The 16,604-nt window shown below is 35.4% G+C and overlaps 1 protein-coding gene across 1 annotated transcript in view; it reads right to left on the bottom strand.

Annotated features, from left to right (window-relative positions):
* The window catches only part of LOC128018500 (importin-11), a 130,950-nt gene extending 125,283 nt beyond the window's left edge, over positions 1–5,667 (bottom strand). Inside the window, exons 1-2 of the mRNA XM_052604051.1 lie at positions 5,542–5,667; positions 221–367 (exon numbers count right to left, since the gene is read on the bottom strand). Coding sequence (XP_052460011.1) covers positions 221–358 — 138 coding nt within the window. The 5' untranslated portion in view covers positions 359–367; positions 5,542–5,667. The remainder of the gene's footprint in view (positions 1–220; positions 368–5,541) is intronic.
* Positions 5,668–16,604: the final 10,937 nt, after the last annotated feature.

The raw sequence follows: 16,604 nt of genomic DNA, 5'->3' as shown, positions 1-16,604 counted from the left end.
ATGTTTTCTCTTGGTTCTTGGTTCTAAATAAATGCGACTTATAGTCCAGTGCGACTTAAATATGATTTTTTCCTCATCATTATGTACTTTTGGACTGATGCGATTTATACTCCGGTGCACCTTATATTCCGAAAAATATGGTACCTACATTCCCACATTTACTCTGTACTACTGCAACGCTAAACTGCTCATATCGAGTCTGTATGGGACGGATTCTCACCAGCAGCACTGAGTAGAAACCCGGCTGGGTCTCCCACTGGCGAAGCTGCTCCTCTGCAGGCTTCAGCACAGCTGTGTCCTGACTGGTGGCCTGGGTCAAAGCCTGCAGCACCACTGAGCTCGCGCTCTGGATGTCCATTAGGTAAAGCTGCAAACACAAAGAGTACACAATACGGATCATTTAGAAACTTAATAGACTCATAGTTCACTTTGATACCCGCCAGAGACCTTTGCTTTTATGAAACTTTTAAAATAACCTACCAAACGTTAACTACAGCCTGTACTTACAGTAAAATACAGCTAAACTCAATAATATACAAATAGTTTGATTTTAAAAACTGAAAGTCTTTCACACTGAGATTTTAGATTTACACTACCCTTAAAATTATTAAAATTTAAAGTAAATTGTATTTTAATATTTTAAAATGTAATGTATTCCTGCTTTGGCAAAGATAAGTTTTTTTTTTTTTTTTTTTTTTTTTAAAGAAGTGCCATATGGTCCTCCATAATTCATTCTAATATGCTGATCTGGTGCTCAAGAAACATTACCATTTGTTTTTGTGTGTAGGTGTGTGTGTTGTTTAATGTTTTGTGTATTTATGCCATGATTCTTTTGTTAAACAGAAAACTGTAAAGAATCTTTTGTAATGTTCATGTCACTTTTATTGTGATTATTTACTAATTTCATGCATTCTTGCAGAACAATACATTTAAATAGATATTAAACTATAAAAATAGATCTGTAAAAAAATAAAAAATAATTTACTGAGCCTAAACTTCTGGTTGGCAGTGTGTATAATACACACATACATACACACACACACACACACCACTTTGTTTGCTTAACGGGAAAAAAAACTGTTACTATTTTTACCGTTTATTATTTTACTGTTTATTATTTTACAATGCTTAAACTAGTCATTCTTGAATATTCTGACAAAACCCTGAATACTGGACAACAGTTACATTACTTTGTGACATACTCTAATAAGCAAAACTCAAAACCACAGTCTTTACTGTCACACAAAATCATCTGTTTATGTTTGAGGCATATATTATCAGCATGTAAAGACTTGATGGGCCTGAAGGATAAAAGACAGTTCTGTCATCCGTTCCTAAAATCCTGGTGAACACCATACTAAAATCTGCATCATAAACCCAGGCTTGTTTTATTTTATTTCATCCAGGAAAATACAATCAAGCTGGAAAAACTTTCCTCTGCAACGCTGCCCCCTATTGGTGCTTTCAGGGACCTGTCCCGATCAATGCCAAAAACGAGACTAGTACAGCAGCAGATGGCTTTAGAGGTTTCCCATCTCATGGACAAACCGGAGATAGTCAGTTTAATGGCATCCATGCTGTGATAGAAATGAGTCCCATTTTTTAAATCACTGGTAAATAAAGCACAGATGCTGTGCATTTCCAATTATGAACTCAAAAGCATTTGCCTTACGTGCTGCAGAAAGAATACACAGTTATAAGCAATGCTTGAAGTACAAACTCATAGTTATAAGAGTGATATGTGTGACTACACTGCAAGGTGATTCAAGCGGTGATGTGTTAGTTCCAGGCAGTCTTGTGTGTAAAGACTCAAGCACCTCGTCTTTGGTGCATACAATAATTTATGTAAAAAAAGTCTGTTCAAATTACTAATTTATTAACCTGTCCACTTCCCTGTATGCACCAGATGTTAGACCATGCAAACAAAATAATGTAGGTTTGCTGGTTCAGATCTGGGAAGTGCATAATATGATACTTCACTCCTACAGAAAAAGGTCAAAGGATCTTGCTTCAGGTTCAGGTGAAACAAAGAAGCCACGAGAAACAAATCTGACATGAGGTCAAGCCTCAGTTGGTCCCTGCTGGCAGACTGTCATAAGCACAGGATTCTGGGGGACAAAAACACGTTTCTCCACTGATACATAAAATGCATTGCAAGAAGCATGAATAACAGCTTTATGTAATAATTACATATTCAATACATACGGTTTTGTTTTCCAGTGTTTATAACTGTCAGGCCAAGTGTATTACAATTGATTTAACACTATATTATCAACCCACATCAGTTGTTATACTAAACTACTCTTACAGGGATAGTTCACCCATTTCGCTACGCAAAATGCATACAGGCTGGCAGGTCTGCAATTGGTTTCAACACTGATAATAATAAAAAAAATTTACTTGGGCAGTAAATAAGCATATTAGAATGTTTTTTTTTAAGGATCATGCATTGAAGACCGGAGTAACGCCTGTTGAATATTCAGCTTTGCCATCAAAGGAATAAATTACTTTACTGCATTTGATAAAAATAAACGTAGCCTTGGTGAGCATAATTTTTTGGAAAATAAGCCAGAACGATTATAATAAAAATCATAACTGTCGATTATACCCTTGAAATTGTAATGGTGATTATTAAATTACAACTATCACAGTTTATGTTGAATGATGTTTATACCATTGTTTGATGCAACTGAATGCCATATTTTTGTACGAAAATCAACAAGCTGAAAACACTCACTCACACTTTTATTGCTTTTTTATAATATTAAGCTTTAAAATGTCAACTATACATCGGATTGGTTTCTTCTTTAAATATTTTTATATTACACACATATGAATGGTATTATGTCATACTAAAACTAAAATTAAAATAATGGGAAAAAACCCTTAAGATAACATTTAGAAAGAAAAAATATATATTTTAAACATGCAGAATATTATGGGTTTTGAACAATTAATTCCCGCTCTGAATGATAAAGTAATTGTGGCATCCATAATTGTGATCGTGATTAATTGTGCAGCTCTATTGGAAAACATTTAATAAATAATAATAGTCTTAACAACCCCAAAGTTTTGAATGCTGGTGTATACAGGATTCACAAATTGCTGATATTAAATTAATATTGAACATATTATTCTATAATTTGTTTCAAAGATCAGGTCATGTTTATTATGATTTAACAAGGCTACTGGAATACTTTGAAACAGACATAAGAGGAACTACCACTATTGTTCAGAGACCAATTGGGCATGGCTTTCAGCCAATGCTGATCAAATAATGATATATCAAATGATTAACCAGCGGGCTGATATATCGATCTAGTACTTTGAGGTAAAAGGCTGACAATGAACACAAACAGTCAATAACATTCTCTGTGTTTGCTCTTAAAACGCATCCCAACATCTGAAGAGACTTCAGAATCACATCACTGAAGCCATGTCAGCTTTAAATGACTGACAGATTACACGTGGACTGACTAGAATGTAACATGAAAGTTTTCGCTGATCTTAAATCAGCCTCAGAACCAAAACATATTGTGCATTATACCCAAATACAGTCATGGCCAAAAGTTTTGGAAGTGACCTAAATTTTGTGTTTTGCAAAGTTTGCTGCTTGTGTTTTGGTGTTGATTCACATGGTTTCTAAATTGTTTCTAAATTATAGTGTAGAGTGATCAGATGCATTCGAAAATAATTGCTAAAAGCTTAATTGGCCAAAAGATTTAATTTTTCTCAAAAAAAAAAAAAAAATAACTAATTTAATTGTTTTTTTTTTTTATCCTGACACAAAATTACCAGCTAAAATGAACTTATCAGCAGCACATGTGAAAGTGTGAATGGTTACTAGTCAGGTGAAATCACGATCATACTAATTAGATTGTAAGAGCAGACTGGTTGATATAAAAGAAGGGGAAGCAGCACTTCCAATCACAATATTTATCTCCAAAGAAACACGCGCAGCCTAATAAAGCCATCATGACTTTGCATTGAAATGGCCTCACATGCAAGTAAAAATTGCTACAAAGAATATTGAATCTGAAAAAAAACATTTTCTGGATAATCAAGAACTACAAGGAGAGAGGTTCGACTGCAGTGAAGAAGTCTTCAGGACGTCCCAGACTGTCCAGCAAGCGTCAGGACTTTCTCCTCCTGAGGAGTCAGCTACAGAATTGTGTCTCCAGCAGTGCAGAGCTTGCTCGGGAATAGCAGCAGGTTGGTGTGAGAGCGTCTGTACACACAGGGAGGATATTCAGCAGGAAATACAAGGATTGGACAGCAGAAGACTGGTGTAAAGATATTTTCTCTGATGAAGCTCTTGATTGTTTGGAGAAGAAAAGGTGAAAGCTGCCAGGAGTCCTGTGATGTGCCAACAGTGAAGTACCTGAGATCATCCATGTGTGGGGTTGCTTTCCAACCAAGGGAGTGGGAGCACCCATAATTCTGCCCAAAAACACTGCCAGGAATAAAGAATGGTATCAAAACATCCTGCAAGAGTGACTTCTTCCAATGATCCATGAGCAACTTGGTGATCTGTGAATTTTCCAGCATGATGGACACCATGTCAAAAAGCAAGAGTGAGAAGTGGCTTGAAGATCATTAGATTAAAATTTTGGAACAGTGGCCAGGCAACTCCCTGGATCTCAATCCCACAGAGAACCTGTGGTCAGTCCTCAAAAGGCAGGAGTGGACAAGGAGAAGCCCACAAATTGCAACCACCTCTGAGAACTAATAAGGTAAGAATGGATCGCCATCAGTCAGAAGCTAATATCTAGTATGCCAGAGTGATTTACAGAGGTTATGATTAACAAGGGTCACCATGTAAATATTGACAAAAACCTTTAAAGCTTATGATATGCTTATCTTTGTTTTTGCAGTATTCCATAGAAACATTGACTAACTTACAAATACTGCAGCAGCCAATCTTCCAAAACACAAAATTTGTGTCAGTGCCACCCGTATCATCAACCGTAAACATAAGACAACACCACAGCACTAGTGGACAGATCTAGAACAATGCATGTCCACGTGCATGTGAACATCTGTATTACGCATTCATAACTGTAGCTGCACAATCATGAATGTCTTCTTGAGCTTCTTCTCGGCCTGCTGTTGTATGAAAGCATTGAACTGTCCACATTAGACGTGATCTGTGAAATAGAGGACGGCGTGTGTGTGTGTGTAACATGAAGTCGTTACGGTCTCATAATAACGGTAAGATTATACGAAAACATGCCAATCATACTTCTCATCATACTGCCAAATCTGTCTGCGCCCATCTGCTACAAATTACGTCTAAATTAAGCTTATTATGATCAGTCCTTCGGAATGTGAATTAATCCCAGTGATATTAAATATCCACACTCCAACAAAAGGAGAGAAACGTCTAGCATGTAACTGTTAGCTTGGTGGCTAAAGAAACTCTACTGTCACGCATGTTGGCCTACGGAGCAAATTGAAGTATTTAACATTAAAAACTACGTCAGATGGATGAGCTTTGAGGCACCAAAACATCCCTTAAAGCTGCTGTTCGTGTTGACGTACCTTCCGCAAATATGTCAATGCCGGGTGAGATCAAAAAACAGCTCGCGTTCGGCTCTAAACACAGCGCGCACGTTGTAAGGATGGCGCCATCCACAGTGCATTCTGTCGCGCTAAAATTACGTAATCACATAGCGAAAGATTCATTGAAAGTTTTGAGGGGGTTTTTTCCACAAACAAATGTTTCTTAAGAAAATAACCACACTTATAGATTTCTTATGTGAAGTTACTAAAAATAATAATAATAAATGTACTATAAGAAATAGGATCTTTCATTTTTGTTTTTGTAATATCTGGAAAAGTTACTAGTTTAATATAATTTTGATGGAATTGTTCTGATTTCTAAAATGTGTTAGCACTATTGTTTTTATATTAGTGAAATAAGTTTATATATATATATATATATATATATATATATATATATATATATATATATATATATATATTGTGTGTGTCTAAGCTCCAGTTATAACGTTGAGTATGCTTGTAATTTAAATGCCATCTTGTTGAAATATCTTTTGGGTTTAAAAAAAAATAAAGTGTTGATCATCTAAAAAAAAAAGGTTGGTATTTTGAATCATTTTTGTGAATTAAATATGGAAAATACGGTATTTAGAAGGCGGTTAATATAAATAATGTTTACTCGGCCTCGGAATTTATCAACAAATTAATGTATTTAAGTTTCCCTGCTGTTTGTAGACTTTTAAAAGTATTTTATAAATAAATAATAATAAAAAAAATGCCCCGTCAAAAGAAAATGAAAGAAAATAATGAAAAGCCGTGATTTTATGATTGGTGACAATGAGATTGTTGATGTTGTGAGTTGATAATACAAAAATGATAATTACAATTTATTATTTTGTTAATACCCCTGTGATCATTTAGTAAATATCTGCGTTTGCGTTTAGACGTTTATGATTCTTTTGTGGTTGTGCAAATATTCTTTGGGATGTTTTTAATTTTAGCTTGTTTATTTATCCTTTTAGCCGTTTTTTTATCCATAATATTAAGTGAGATTGAAATATATCTATATATATCTATCTATATATATATATATATATATATATATATATATATATATATATATATATATATATATATGTCATAAGTAATACATGTTTTATTTACATTTTCAAACATATTGTGCATTGCACTGATAATTCTTTATTATTAACAATTATTCTTGAAACTATGCTGTATTGTATGAGATTGAGAATAATTTAACTGTACATGAATGTAATTGCATTCATTGTCCAGCAGGGGACGACAAATCACAATACTTCATTCTGCTCAGATAGTAAAGCGGTTTCTCGTTAAAACCAGCTAAGGACGCTGAACTCAAATCACCCATTGGGTTTGTGGTTATGTTGTAGTCTTGTATAGTCCGACTATTTACAATATAACAGACTGTGTGTGGGTGGTCTGAGGCTGTGCTTGGCTCAAAGAGACTGACTGAAAATCTGTTCTGTGTCAAAACCAGTTTCAGAATGATAGTACTTTGCAAGGAACATCAGATTGAATATTAGTGAAAAGCAAAGTGGGTCACACAATGAAACCAGATTCAGAAAGGTACTTGTGTTATTAAAGAATAACATTTGCAGCCTGGAACTGACCTTTTTCAAGGCATCATTTTGCTTCTAATCATAAAATCACACGGTCAGTTTTTTCAAATATTAATTAATTGAAATATTTTATATACAAACATTTTAGTATATTTATTGAAATCAAATGAATGTCATATAGGCTACAAAATTATTTAACTATATTATTGTGTTATTAAGAACATGTCAACTGGCAGTCATTGGAATATTAGCAAATGAAATAAAGTGTGACCAACTAAATTTTGATGATTATTATTAAACTTTCAGAATATTACACAGCTCTAAAACTTCTACCTACAGTACATTTTGATATTGTTTTAGATCTATATTTTGAATAAAAAAGGGGACTTTTTTTAACAAGTCCTGGTTCATTTCTGACACTGGTTGAAAAATGACAATGTGATAAACCACAAACTGCTAATGGTATTTTATTTTATTTTTTAAGAAATTGGGGAAAGTCCAACCCTGTGTGGATTCATAACTAAAGTCACGGCATCACAGCAAAGACATGCTGACTTATTCTTGATTAAGGCCTTAGAATACATTAGGCTTTGTTCAGTTTCAGATGTTGCCTAGATGCCTAGGCTACTACGCATATGCCAGTATGCTGTTTAATGAGCAGGTTGGTGGGTTTTTCAAGCTAAGTGGTCAGCATTGAGCTCGCCAATGTGGCTGGTCCGAGGATGGTTCATGGCAACTGCGCAAGAATGTCCAGGTTCAGCAGAATTTACTGTGAGAAAGCAAATGCTGCCCAGCAGACTAAGAACTGATGAGATCAAATTCAGCTCAGCAATAATCTAACTCCGTTACAGGGACGCCAGCCACTGCTGACAGCAGACACGTGTTTCTTCTTCCATAAACCGACCGGTTTATAAATCAAAGCTGCGCACTCCATAGTGGTTGAATGTCATTGAACTCAAGTAACCCAGTGCAAGGTAAGACCATAGCTCTTTCAGCCAATCAGAATCAAGGCAGAATCATGCCGCTGCTGTGCACCAATCAACGGAGTGCTTTAGTTATTACTTTGCAAAAACTATTTTAAGAGGTCAAGTTCACACCCCCAAAAAACAAAACAAAAAAAACCACATAAAACAAACGGTTAACATCCGAGGTGCTTTAAACCGCCTCTCATTTTTTATTTCTTTCATCGCTTCACTTTTCTTTCATTCTTCCTTCTCACTTTAAAGCAAGGGTGTTGTGTATTGATTAAACAAAGCAACACATGCCACCTTTACTCTCATATTCTTTGTCTATCTGTCTCTCTTTCTGTCTGTCTGTCTCTCTTTCTGTCTGTCTGTCAGCACTTCAGAATAGGCCACACTGTACACTGTTCTGCAATGAAATCTCCTAAAACAATAAAACACTTGTATGTATTCATGCATTCCCATTCCAGCAAGTGCAAAATAGTATCCTTCTAACAGAGCTTGAGAAATCTGCAGTTTCCACGACCGTTTACAGATGAGAGAGAGAGCTTGCTGTAACCCCGTAGTTTCACTGTCCCGCCACTCCAGGGTGATGAGGGGCAATTTCACTATGATGTCTGTGGGAAAAGTCTACTTTCAGTGGGATTTACTTCGTTGTGATTCACAGTAAAGAAAAGAGGAGTCATAAGACTCGTATTCCCAGATCGCTCATCTGGGAATACAGTCTGCATCGAATGTGATTCATTTCTGCATAGAAACAAAAGTTGGAATTACTAACCCTAATGGGATTCAACAGCTGTAGTCATTTAAGTTCTCAGAAATGGTCTCTAGTAAAATTTGACTCTGCTAAATCATTTTCTTTGCTCTCTGTAGTGTAAGGTATAATGTTTTTTTTTTTTCTTTTTTTTTCAGTTGCTTACTGGTATTTCTGAATACTACTGAATACACTTTTCCCAAATTCTCAAATATATATAATATATAAACACAGTACTTTTCATTAATTTTCTTTCAACTTTTTTTTTGAACTGGCAAAATCATTGAGATAAAGGGGATTTTTTAACCTCTATATTGCTAAAAGGTCATTTGTAGGTGGATGTATCAGTTTGCTTGGAAGTGACACAGGAATTTTATAGAAACCAAAGGTGTTAATCATATAAATTTCCAGCTTTACTCCTACAGTACATCAATGTTGGGCATATGCCACAAAGTCTGACAAACAAAACTTTTTAAGGAAGAAACCTATTACTTCAGAAACTGAAACTTAACCATTGTGTGTGTGTGTGCTTGTGTGTGTGTGTGTGTGTGTGTGTGTGTGTGTAATGCTTTGCTTGAAAAGTGTGCAGCTATATTTCTTCAGTTTTTCCGTAATCGCTTAATTCTCAAATGAAATTTTTATCCACCTTCAAAACAATGTTATGTTATCTGAATAATTACTTTCTTGTTCATATCAGATTTTTATTTCTTCTTGATTTAAGCAAAGTGCATGTGTTTTGGCCCATGTGTGCAAAACAGTAAATACGACTGACTACAACTTACACAATAAATAAATGCTTGATGATCAAAACAGTTCTCCAGCTCTTCACAACTACCAAACCATTCCATTTAGTTTCAGAAACAGTCATGCCTATTGCATATTCCCTACATATCTGATATGGAATGTTTGTAATGTCTGCTAAATTAGCAAATGGCCTGCCATTGTAATGAAATAGTTATCGAATCACAATCATTCCAATTAAACAATCAAGTTTGGAAGCATATATGGAGTTTGCCAAGCACAATCACGGCCAATTTTGAACAAAGGAACATCAGCAGCAGCCACAGGAGTGTATATTTGTATTTATACAGGTGATTTATCTGTAGAAATGTGTTACATGTCACAAAGAAATGTACAGTTGCATTTCGTGGAAGAGCAGAAGGAAGCTATGTAAGAATGTATGGTGGTGGCGTGAGGGAAAACATAATAGTGTCTAAATGGTTTAGAAAGAATACTGTTGAAATCTGTATCTAAAACTGACATTCTTGTATAGTATAGAAAGCAGTCAGACAAAAATGCTTTTTATTTTGGCATAATCGGCTGCAGTCTGCACAACGTTTCGAAGCAATATGTTTTGGGAGTTTTTACAGTATTTCCGAATTCTTAATTGCCAGAAAAGCTATTTTATTTTTTAAGTTTACAGAATGTAGGTATGCTATGAAAAAAAAAAGATCCCAGTTAAGCCCTTCTAAAGTTTTTGATAATGAAAAATGTGCGCTTCTAGTTGGAGTTGCTTACACTTGCGTCATCGACTTCTTTTTATACATGACACTTTGTTATGCTTTGAGGCATTCCACAGATACCTGAAACGCTATGTTCTGCTAGGTATGATTATGAATATGCTTTTCAGTCAGATCACTTACAGTACACTGAGTACAGAGCCATGCCCATGTGGTGCACTCACGTCTTCCTGAAAGTGCCTGAGCAGGGTTTCAGTTTGAGTATGAGTACTCACTACTTCCTTTGCCACCCCCTACTTGGAACTTTCCTATTGTCAACGCAGCTTTAGATATCTGATATGTGCTGTAAGATAAATGCATTTTTTTTATTGTCATGAGTCCTCAAGCTTTTGCTACCAGTTTCAATGTCACCACTGCATTAGCCCTCTTTGCAGTTTTTAGACATTTTGGCCACACAAATCATATTTAAAAGGTCAAAATGTGAATGGGTTTTATTTCTTATGATAGTTGTACGCCTTTATATCCAACTCATGCCGATACATCTTCTATTCAAAGGGCATTCTTCTCACATTCTTAATGTCCTCCACTTGTTTCCCACGAGAAAGTCTCACAGCACAAATGGGATGAAGTCTATTGTGTGATGTCTAGCTTTATGAAGCCTGGGAGACTCCATTCGTTTGAATGAACAAAGAGATGGTTATGAATCTGGTATTGTTCACATTCACAGATAGATCTTAAAGAAACATCTTGCAAAGGAAATTCTTTGGCAACTTCAGTAACACTCAAGAAGTCAACTGCGAGACGTTTTGCACATACAATCTAGATGATTCTTACCTTCTTAAAGGCATGAAGAATAACAGGATTTCTAAAGATGCAGATCTAGAGTAATAATGACCTTTATTGACTCTTGTCCCAGGTGTGGTAACCACAAAAGGCTGTTCGTTTTTTCTTAGTTATGTGGATGTTAAATGATCATTGACATACCATTGTATCGTTTTGCAATCATTCTTCGAATGTTCACTTCTGAATGTTCTCTGAACATTACGAAATTAGGATAACGCTTTAGTCTAGGGACCAATTCTCACTATTAACTAGTTGCTTATTAGCATGCATATTGCTAGCATATTGGCTGTTTAAGCTTATAAAGCACATATTAATATCTAATTCTGCATGACCAATGGTTAGTTCATACTAATAAATGGACCCCAAAATAAAGTGTGACTGAAATAAGCAGCATTTAAAAAAAGTAGAAGAACATCCCAATTCAAATGTTTCATGGAAAAGTGTTTCATGAAAAATGTATAAATAATGTTTTTGTGCTAATGTTTTGAGAATATTATTGAAGACCATAGAACCTCTGATTTATTAGAAACTTTAAACGAGTATTGCATTAATGTTACTGGGATTGAGAGGACCTTGCCAGAATGTTAAGATAATGTTCCCTGTTAGCTGGAAAGGGATTTTGCATTGTGAACACTTTTTATAAACTGGCAACTACAGTGCTGTTATAAAAATAAAAATAAAAATAAACATCAATGTTCAATAAAAAGATAAGCTTGAACTGATAATTATAGAAATAGAAACTCCTCCACCAAGCAATAAAAGTTAATTATCCTAATACTAGACTGTATAATACTACATCTCAAATATTATTACTATGCACAGTCTCAGTTTATAGCTCTAAACATCTCATCCAGTCAAAACTTTTTGTTTTATTATTTCTAGATTTTATCTTAAAGAATGTTAATGTAGAATTCTAGTATATGAGTTTTAGCAATGCTCCTGCTCCCTTCACTCTTGTTTTGTTTGGAATGCATATAATTCAGCTCTAAGCAGACGATGATGCATGTGCTACGAGGAAGTGTTAGTAGAGACAGGTAAAACCAGGTGAAAGAATGACTCAATCTGATATGGCATGATTACTGAAAGTGTTAACAGAAAGCCGGGCTTTAGGTACAGGTAGCCAAAACACGATAAAATGTACAAAATATCCTCAGAGGCTTTTGTATTTAACACCATGTCTGAAAAAGGTCATCAATATTTAGCATCTGAAAGGCCTAAGGCTAAACTCAAGGGTGAGCAGGTCTTAAAAGAAACCCTGCGCACTAGTGAGGGGGAGGTGTGATTCCCAGAGGTTTAGAAGGATCAGATGTTTACTTGTTTGTACTTGACTTATTGTTCACAGCATGATGTGTGACTCTTACAGTTTCAAGAACTTTATCTGCTCACACAGGTTCAATGAACTTAAGAAGTTTCCATGAAATTTCCATTTTGCCAGAAAAGTCATTGACACTTTCACTTTTTCCCAATCTATGAGCAGTTGTTAAATCATTTTTTCATTAAATAAAGAGTGTTTATAGAGTTTATTTAAAAAGGCACATAGGATACAAGAATTTTGTAAAAGAATCCATATATAATTCTCACGCCCATACTGACATGCACACACCCACATTCCATAGTCTTCTATTCTTGTGAACAATGTATTGTACAAAACATGTTGTTACCATAATTTTACATGGACAATTATTTTTAAATAATAATAAAAATGACAATAATAAATTGAGAGCCTATAATAATGAAAGAGTAATAGTGATGAAAGTTCAGACCCATGTAAATATTTCTCAAGAAGTCTTATGTTTGCTTTTGACAGAGAGCTTGAAAGTTGTAGGCCTTGATTCAACAAGGGGTTGAATTCTTCATCTGTTATCCAACATTTAATAATATTATTTTCTAGGCCAGTCTAATAATGGGTTTAGACACTGCAATGATGAATCAATGAATGCAATGAATGAATTTCAATGAATTGATTTTTGATATATATATGCACCTAAAATTGATAGTAAAACAAAATTAATTTTAAAAAACATTGGTAAAGTTATAGTTGTAAATATTTGATGGTATATAAATCATGTAGAGATAGGCTTACAATGCACTAATGTGAAATATGTAATGTGACATTCCTATCAAAAAGATGAAGCCAGTGTATCAGATAATGGCTACAGTATTTCCTTTGTCTTATCACCTCATTCACTTCATTCACTGATTGTGTCTGAATAGATCCTTGAGTAGCATTGCTGCCAGTCAGTCGTGTGTGTGTGTAAGTGTGTGTGTGTGTGTGTATATGGAACATTCTGCAGTCCACCTCTGACATCAAAGGATACAGTCACTGAAGCATGTCCTGCTCAGAGGCTATACATAATAACAAGGGCACTGCCAATATTTACGATAGGAATTTAAAACTTTATTTTTAAGGGGCAGCTGACTTTTGTGGCACGTGCACTGCTAGTCACAGTATGTGTGCCAATATACAGGCTAAGCACGGGCAGAGTCACCTGACGGGTCACGGTAGGTCCATCCAGATTTGTAAACACAAAACACATTTATGAGAAAAGCTGACCAATTAGGAAAAGGATCATGTGTAAAAGTCAACCATTCATTCTGGGTTTTTCTTTTTTTTTTTTTTTGCATAAAGAAAATTTGAATCATCTAAAGGACATTTTTCATTTTTCTACCATAAATGATCTTTTGGGGAACAGACGTTCTTAGACAACACAGTGAACATTTCAGTTAATTAATTCAAGTTTTTAACGTGTTGATTATGAAAAAAAAAAGTGCAATATGTGTTAAACAGTGTGTTAAACGTATTGGTGGGGGGAGCGTCTGGAAATCAATCCCCAGGGCAACTGCTTAAGAAAGACCAATTAATGATTGAATGAACTGGGTACTTCATTAATTAGCATGGGAAAAGCTGTAATACATTGAAATAAATCACACTATTTGCTTGTATGTAGTATGTATCATTGAGAATGTTCCTACTGTAATGTACCAGTAAAATCCACAGAAACCACGGTGTCAGATAAAAGCTATTTCTTGTCTCTATACTATCTCGTTCTGTTTGGTGCTTCTTTCCCATTACACTATAGTAACTGACAAACCTTCTGGAAAGATTTCAACATTTCTAAGATGCTTGTCACCAGAAGTACTTAAATGGTCAAACCCTCACGATTTAAATACATTCTTGAAACAGCACATGTAAACGGTCAGATTCCCACACACACAGCACTCCAAGAAGATTCTAGTTTACCTCTTTGAAGATAAGGAAAATTCTCGTAAAACACTAGACCTTTTTTTTTTTTTTTTTGGTAATATGATTAATATTTATGGTAGATGGGTCCAAAGGAAAATGGTGACATCACTTTTTTATCTTTGAGTTTTTCCTAATCTGTATGACAAACTTTCCTGGAAGAAGAAACTTTCATGACCATTTTAAGTTTTTTTTTTCCTCATGCAATTTCAATGAATAGGGGTCTAAAAAAATGAAAAAATTAAAGCTGCAAGAAGTGATGAAAGGGCCCTCGCACCCGGGCTCACCACCACCCGTTGCCCATAGGAGGAACAGTGAATGCTGGGCCATATGCTTATAAAATAGTAAATATTTGTGACACATTTCCTGCTGCCTACAGGTGGCGCTATGATTACAACTTAATATCGGCATGTTAATGTCTTCAGGCCAGGACTCTTACCAAACATGCAAAGTTTCGGGCAGATCAGACATCTCATGTTTAAGTTAGTATAAAATAGGTCATTTCCTGTTGCCAGCAGGCGGCGCTATACTTATAGTTCAATATTGACCTTTAGTTGTGTTCATGCCAGGACTCTTATAAAATGTGAAGTTTGGATCAGACTGGGAATTGTATGCATGAGTTACAACAACTTCCTGTTTCATAGTATTAATAGCATCCTTTAGCAAATAGGAAGTGTTGCTAGCATGTTTGAGAATATTTCTAGCATGATTAGCACACAATGGAATATTTTAATGTGTTGCAAATAGTGCATAAAATAGTTAAACATGACACTTCCTGTTGCCAGCAGGTGGCACTATGACTATAAATGAATACAGGCATGTTGATGTATTTAGGATAGGACCCATGTCAAACATGTGAAGTTTGGGGCAGATCGGACATTGTCTGAGTTACAGCAACTTCCTTTTTCACTGAATTAGTAGCATGCTTAAGCACTTAGCTAAGTGTTGCTAGCATGTTTTAGTATTCTTCTAGAATGTTGCCAGCCTATTTAACACTTGTTTACACTTTTTAATTTGTTCCTAGGAGTCCTTAACAGTGTTAACCATTTCACTTCCTGTTACCAGCAGGTGGTGCTATTACTATAACTGAATTTGCTCATGGATGTTTGTTCAAGACAGAACTCCTATCAAACGTCTGAAGTTTGGGGATGATCGTACATGGCTTGCCTGAGTTACAGCAACTTCCTGTTTCACGGCGAAACATCAAATTTTGTCAGGCCGCCAGGGACACACCCCTTGACGAAAACTCAAAACCTTCACGATTACACATCACAAAGGTCTTATGATGACTCTCAACCAAATTTGAATACAATCCAATTAAAACTGTACGAGGAGTTTGTCAAAGTATGAGGCATGGAAATGGCAAAAACTGCAAAAATATTGTACAGGAAATTCAAAATAACTTACTTCCTGTTGGGTTTTGGATTTTGTACCAAGATACTTTTTTGTGGATAATAGTGTGCTACGTGTGTTCCGATTTTCATGTAGCTCGAGGCACACTCCGTTGAAATATAACAGGTGGCGCTATCGAGCCATTTTGCCACACCCACTTCTGAATCCTATATCAGATGTAAATTTTCGCCAGTCCTGATGCGTGTGCAAAGTTTCGTGAGTTTTGGAGCATGTTTAGGCCCTCAAAAATGCGATTCATTTCGAAGAAGAAGAAGAAGAAGAAGAAACGGAGCAATTCCAATAGGGTCCTCGCACTGCAGTGCTCGGGCCCTAATAAATAAACTGCTAAAGCATCATTAAAGTATTATAAATGGAATGTCTGATTCACAAACAAATTATTTTGAGTTGCATCTGTTCAGGACTGATCCAGTTCACAAATCTGGTCTGAGTGATTCATTTCAGGTTTAACTTGCTGTCCTCAAGAGACTTTTTCTACATCCAAAACCACACACTGTGGGAGTATGTCATTCTTTTGAAGAAATATCAACTGTGAAAAAAATAAAATAAAAATAAAATAAAACGTTATGTTAGAGTATGTTATGTTAGAGTACGTTATGTTCTGTACAGGGCAAAATAATTACAAACATGCTACATGCTGCGTGTAACTCCTCTCCCATGGCCTCATGGGATAGTAAAGTGTATACTCTGTTCATATACTGTTTTTCCTCTATAGATGAAAGTATGATTTTAGACACAGACTTTGAATATACAGCAGAAATCTGAATTTGAACCATGTTTGTGATATGGTGCTTTCGCATCTTTTTGAGGTTTGAAAGCTTCAGTCCATATTCA

Source organism: Carassius gibelio, chromosome A8 (assembly GCF_023724105.1).
Source record: "Carassius gibelio isolate Cgi1373 ecotype wild population from Czech Republic chromosome A8, carGib1.2-hapl.c, whole genome shotgun sequence".
In the NCBI taxonomy this organism is placed as follows: domain Eukaryota; kingdom Metazoa; phylum Chordata; class Actinopteri; order Cypriniformes; family Cyprinidae; genus Carassius; species Carassius gibelio.
The sequence above is the reverse complement of the archived record's forward strand: the minus strand, read 5'-3'. Positions and strand labels throughout refer to the sequence as shown.